Here is a 6,590-nt window from a genome sequence, read left to right on the forward strand (position 1 = left end):
AAAGACATTTCATTCATTTACTTAATTTCTAATCTTTAGATAAGAATGAATAAAATATATTGTAAAACTACGTGTAGAATTTAAAAAGCCAGATTAATTATTAAGCACAATACCCATTCCTAATACTTACTTTTCTGTATATTTTATCATAACAATATTTGTTAAGGTCATTCACATTAAATTAATGAAAATAAAATTTAGCCTTTATTTTTTTGTTTTTATAAGATAAATATGGAAATAATTTATTCTTCAAAATTCTCTTTATACTAGCAGATTAATAAAAATATTTTTAAGTCACCTAAATCACTAATAACTTTAGCACTAATAACATACCTGCTCATAACCTTTTATTTTTTTCAATCTTTTCAGAATTTGATGGTCTTTACTTTAGCATTAATTCTCCTATTTCCTCATATAATTATCTTCAAGGCTTGGATTTCACCAATGTATAGTGGCACTGATGTTATTACTCACAATTTTAAACCTCACTTTATTTACAAATTTGCAGAACAGCAGACCCACACGTATAGGATTTTTAAACTTAATACTTTACTGTAATAATTTCTAACTCTGTATTAGTTGAATGCCATGAAATGTCCTTTAAGTTAGAAGTATTTCATTATTACAATGAAAATAATCTAGTCAATGTGTTGTGAGTCACACTTTTATTTTTAGGACTATTAGCACATGACTTTCCTAAAAGGTGGATACAAGTTTATAAAATGCAAAACAATAGCTGAAAAAAGTTTTACTTGTATTTTTATCTAGAAAAACTTTCTGTATTGAATCATTTAAAAATCCTGGTGACCATTCTGCGTATGCTAGTTTTAGAGAAAAAGTAGCTACTATTACACAGTTTGAATGTTATGCTCATGAAGACAGACTTTGAAACTTCATATTGTTTGGGTGCTATAAGATCTTTAGTGCTGTAAAATTAGGTTTAATGACTCTGAAACACTTAAGCTTAAAATACAATATATGCAAATACACACCTGGATGATTGCTTTTAAGTCTGTTAACGACTTAGTATTTAACAAATTGGTACCAAAATAAATGTTAATATTCATTATTTGACTAAGAATATAAAGTAAATGTGTCATTTATGTTAAAGTAAAACTTCATCACATAAATCACTTTAATACTGATGAAAGAAACTAAGGGTTTCCTAATGAGCAAAACCTATCTTGTTGATGACAGAAAATCCACATCTAAGTTTTAAATAAATGCTAACAAAAGAGTTTTAATCTTTATTCTTCATGTTTATGAGGCCTGCTGTTCGAAATATCTTTCATTATATTTCTATCTTGGTTTCCCAATTCCTGATTTTCTGAAAACACAGAATAGTCAAAAGGCTTGGTGATTATGTATTCCAGAGCTCAGATTGTCAAGCACCTCTGTGTCACAATACCTATTGGTTACAAATTCACCCAAGAAGGTGAGGAGAGCAGGCCAAGATGTAACCACTTAAGAAAAAAAATTGGGGGGCTATATATTTTTTCAACAATACTTGAAATACAGCTTTAGGATCTTTCTTTAAACTGAATGTTTACTTTTCTTGGAACAAAGACAGCTAGCTTACTGATAATTACTTAATGAACTATCAGTAATGGACTACCGACAGAGATCTTCTTCCAACAATGTTTTTTAATTGTGGAAGGCGAAATGTTTGTTAGAAATATTTCATTGGAATTTGTGGAGGAAATTAAGATAGAAAATTTGTTCAGGGAATCTGAAGGCCCGGCCAGCAGGACATTCCCGGCTCCAGATTTCGTAAGGGTCGCCATACCTCTGAAAGCAATCACTCTCCCATCCCCTAAAGTTAGCAATTAATAAAAATTAACTACCTGAAAATCATAAATGAAAACTGGGCTTTAGAAACCCAAGCCTATCCTTGTTTACAGCAAGCAGAAAACCAGATTTCTAACCCGCGGAGCCACAATCACCTATTGATTGCCACGACATCTGTGCCCCTGTTTTTTGGAAGCTGAGTTTTCTGCGGAGGCAGGGCTGAAAAGTCCGACCATTTCGGTGCCCCTGTGGCATGAACAGCTGACAGGACTCTTAGGAAGGAGTCTTGAAACCCACACTTTGCCTCACTCATTTCTCAGCAATGGATGGACCCAATTACAAGTCCTTCCTTAGCCTTCTTAAATTATTCTCTTCAATAATGCAATCTACGAAGAAGCGTCTATGAAACTGATGTGGTACCCTCTAGCAGACAAAGGGTGAAATGCTTTGTGCGCCACCAAATACAATGTCCTCTGCCCCAGGCCAGTTCAGCGTAAGCCACTGCGCTCAGCCCGGACTCAGTTCTGCTGTGGAGTAGGACAATGACCTCAAAGATCAGAGCCCTTTTAACCCCTTTCTTACTCCAGAGTTTCTCTCGGAATAAAGTCTCTTAAATATCCTAGACCTGGCGGTGGCAGGTGGAGATGGGGAGGGAGGGCATTTGCTGGATTGGTCCCGAGGGCGACCACTCAATCCTGGACCAAGTTTGCGACTCCCTGCCTGACTCAGAATAGTTGCCAACTGCAAACTGCGCCAGGCCGAGGTACTGACTGGGGATGGGGACTCCCTGGGGAGGTGGAGCGTGTGTGTGTGTGTGTGTGTGTGTGTGTGTGTGTGTGTGTGTTGTATTAGAGAAATGCAGTGTGCACACTAGAAAGCTGAACTCAAAAACCGTCCTTCTCCCAGTTCAGGCTGCTTAGCAGCCCAAGCACAAGAGAAAGCTGATTTGTTTCCGCTCTCACTTCTCAAGTTCACACTCAAGTTCAAACCCTGATTCCCATAAGACGTCTGAGTAGTCTGGCTCTTTTCTCAACACATCCTTATAAAAAGGCAAGGTCTGTAGGAAACACATAGCAATGGCAGAGGAAAGACAGTAAGGGGTCAAGGAAGGAAAGATCAGAAGCGTGAGAGAAGGAGCCCCACCACCTTTGAAGCTTGCTTTTTCTCCAGAGCGTCCCACCAGGCCGCCTGAGAGCTGCCTGAAATGACAACTTGTAAGCGCTCCTGAGTAGCCAGGCCAGGGTGGCACCCTCTAGAACGTGGGTGTGGGCTTGGACTGACTTCTCACGGTGAGCAGGGGGGGAACACTGCACTTTCAACCTTTCAAGCTGCTCCAGTCCCCAAAGCGAGGGCCCTGTAGGACCCAGACCGTCTCTGGCAAACCGCTCCTTCAGGAGCAGCGCGATCCAGCTGCATCCACTCCTCCCTGGCACTCCTCTGCTTCCAACTGTTTAAAGGGAGTGTGGCTTTTACATACTCCGAGTCCTAAGGCCCAGGCGGAGCTGAGGTGGCTAGTGATTTCAAACCTTCCAAACATAAGAACTAAGCCCTGGGAAGAGTGTGGGAAGGGGAGAAGTAATGGAGGGGTAAACTAGCAGCTCCAGGCGCAAGTAGAGGAAACCTGAAGGAGAGGGTGTGTAGGTGAGGTGGGACAGAAAAAGAACAAAAATTAGAAAAAACCCCAAAATAAACAAAGACTTGTTTTCTAAAATAAATGTGACCAAGTCCCCAACTGGAACATTAAACTGGAACCAGCTCGCACTCATGGACCAACCCCTCCCAGTGCAGGGGTCAGTCATGACCATCCCACCGGACGTCCCTGTTTCTTATCTTCAGCTACCTCCCTGCACAGTCTCTCCGTTCCTCCTCTTCTTTTCCTTTCTTGCCACATCCCAGAGTCTCGCTGGCTACCCAAGTCTCTGCCTTACGCGTCCAGGATCGAGGCTCAGAGCGTGCGGAGCAGGGGGAGAGGGAGCAGGCAGGTTGCACCCTCAGCGCTCTCCTAGAGAGGTGTTGGGGCAGTGGGTGGCAGGCGAACACAGCCGAGCGTGAAGCGATCAATGTTTGCAGCCTAACTCTCCCAAAGATATTCCTGCCGAACTACCTGTCGTGGGGTCAAGGATGTAGGAAGGTCCCGAGCTGGCTCTTTCCAACTTTCTGCTGCCAGGACCAGAAGGGACGTGCTAAGGGAAGAGGCGATTGCCTTCCCTTCTCAAAAGAGCCGCAGACTGACCAGAAAGGAAATCTGGGTAATGGAGGTGGGTGCCCAAAAGCTTGCACAGATCCGCATAGCTTGTGGGCACCCGGCCTGCTCTCGAAGAGTGAAGTTGTGACTAAGAGGAAAGTGGGAAAGCCTACGTAAAAAACCTGAAGGTCCCGGTACTGGAGGGGAAGAGACGAACAAAGCGACTCCCTAAAGCCGGTCAGCCCAGCCGCCCCAGCAGCCCAAAGTGCAGCAGGAGCAGGTGTCTGGTCTCTGTCACCCTCGCGCGGCTCAACGGCCGCCAGCTCGCCCAGGGATCCTGCAGCCGCGGGAGCCGCGGGGGGTCTCGGTCCCAATGCTCACGCAGCACCGCCTCCTGCAGGTGGCCTTTTGACAAAAGAACGTTCCCTATAGCGGGAAGCGCGGGCTCTCCTATCCTCTGGAACTTTCTCTGCACAACTTTGTCCTGGTGGCGCTCGTCCCAAGTCTGCGCGGGCTCGGGCACGCGGACCTGGCCTGGGCGCACCGTCCGAGCGACAGACGCACGCAGGGGACGATCCCGGAATTCGCGTCCTGCCTGGCGACACCGTCCCTTTGCCTACCACTCCCACGAAGGGCACGCGTCACCAGCCCGGTAAACTGGTGGGCCTTGTAACCTGGAGAGTGCGAGCCGGCGCGCTCCCGCCCCACTGCCCGCGGGTGCGCCCAGTGCATCCAACCCTTGCTGGCGACCACGGCGCGCGCGGGGCGCTTCCAGCTGCTCCTGCCGAGAGGCATCTTTCCCGGCTCTCCCTCCATCCCGCGTCCGCTTCGGCACCCCAGAGTTACAAGCAGAAAGGTTCAACGCAACTCAAGGACTGGGAAGAAGCAACTACGTCTTTGCTCTCTCCAAAAAGCGCCCTCCCGCCTCCCTCCTGAATTCCCAAGAGGCATCAACACCTCCCTACAACTTTCCACGCCCAGGCCGTTTGTAGCCCACCTGAGAACGCGAAGTCGGCAACGGCGCCCCGGCAACCTTTTCCCCTTGGGCTGGTGCGCTCCCCTCCCCCAGCTTCCCATCGGGCTGGAGTTGGCCGGACCCGCGGAACCTCAGTGCCCGTGGAAACCCGGTGCCGCGGGCTCGCTTACCTCGCATGGTGGGGCCGCTCTCCCGCTCCGCGTAGTCATGAAGCTGCTCCCAGTCCGAACCCCGGAGAGCCCCCAAATCCCGTTCAGCCCAAGTGAAGAAGGTGGTCGGCGATGAACTGCTCCGCTGAGAAAACCATCCCTTTAGGCGGACGCCGTGGCCGGAGGGTGACGTTTGCCGCCGTCGCCGCTGCTATGTTAACAGTTTTGATGATGGTGGTGGTGACTGTTTTGATGGTTGTTGGGTTGTTTGTTTGTTTGTTTTCAGGAAGCGTGGAAAAAAAAATGTGTTGGCTGTCTGGTGCCTGGGTTTTGTTTTGCTTTTCTTTTTCTTTCTTTCCAATGTGCTTGCTTTTTAAATATGCCACCGCCTCCGGCTCAGAAGATTTCTTTTGTGATCACTTGGACTGAGGAGGAGGAGGAAGGGCAGCAGTAGGAGGAGGAGTTGGTGGTGGTTTTGTTAGTTACAAAGAAGAAGGAGAAGGAGCAACGAAAAAAATAAAAGAGAAAGCAGAAAAGAAAGGCATGTGGATGGCAGAGCATGTGCGTTTTCACATGACATCTGTGCCTGTTAGCGGATCCACAATGTGAATTTTCACTGTTCAGTTACAGGGAGGATGGGAGCGGGAGAGAAAGAGAGAGGAGAGAGATGGAAAGAGAGAGCCGAGAAGGGGCTTATACACTGGGCGGGTTTGGCCGGGACTCCCAGGCCCCTCCTCCTGTCAGCGCCGCCGCCAATCAGCGCCCGGCAGCGCGTGGAAGGGCCAGGACCACGGGGGAGGGGACCCGACTGGAGGCGAGGGGCGGGGGCTAAGGGCTCCGGAGCTGAAGGCGGCCGGGGCTGGAAGTGGGGATTCGAGACGGTCCTAACTATATGCAAAGGACGAGAAGGACCGAGACAGTTGAGCAGATGTGCAGGTGATACTCACTATTCCAGGAGGAGGGAAAGGACACTGACCAATCTTTCAGAGGCGAGAGGCGCGGGGCTCTCGGCGTCCCAAGTTGTGTTCCTCATTGACAAAGTCTGTGGGCCCCGGATAGTGAGTTTTGGATTAATGGTAGCGCTCTTCAAAGTCCTTTTTCGGTGAATTCCTTAAGTCTGGCGGGGCTTTCCCTGGGCAGGACGCTTCAATTTTAGTGGCAGAATAAATCAACTTCCGTCACTTTGAGTTCAATCAAAAAGCAGTCCCGAGCAAGTACCCGTCCGCTTCCTTTAAAACCATTTTTAAAATGCTTCCTGCTTCCAAACCTAAACAAAACAAAACAAACAAACAAACAAACAAAAAAAAAACAACCAAAAACAGAACACTGAGATCTCTTCTGTTTTTAAGATTGTTTAAAAATGTTTAATGCTTCCTTTTGTCAAAGAAATAGATTTTTATTAGCATTTGGAGAATCTCCTGGCGTTGGGCTGCATAACTCACCGATAATAGCTCTAAATGGCAGTGTGGCTACTTTAGTGATAAGGCAAAAG

At 47.2% G+C, this 6,590-nt stretch overlaps 1 protein-coding gene across 1 annotated transcript in view; it reads right to left on the reverse strand.

Moving 5' to 3' along the window:
• RORB (RAR related orphan receptor B) overlaps positions 1 to 5,819 on the reverse strand; it is a 196,840-nt gene extending 191,021 nt beyond the window's left edge. The window contains exon 1 of the mRNA XM_066257082.1: positions 5,120 to 5,819. Within this exon, the coding sequence (XP_066113179.1) occupies positions 5,120 to 5,126 (7 nt within the window). The 5' untranslated portion in view covers positions 5,127 to 5,819. The remainder of the gene's footprint in view (positions 1 to 5,119) is intronic.
• Between the last annotated feature and the right edge of the window lie 771 nt (positions 5,820 to 6,590).

This window comes from Saccopteryx bilineata, chromosome 2 (assembly GCF_036850765.1).
Source record: "Saccopteryx bilineata isolate mSacBil1 chromosome 2, mSacBil1_pri_phased_curated, whole genome shotgun sequence".
Lineage (NCBI taxonomy): Eukaryota > Metazoa > Chordata > Mammalia > Chiroptera > Emballonuridae > Saccopteryx > Saccopteryx bilineata.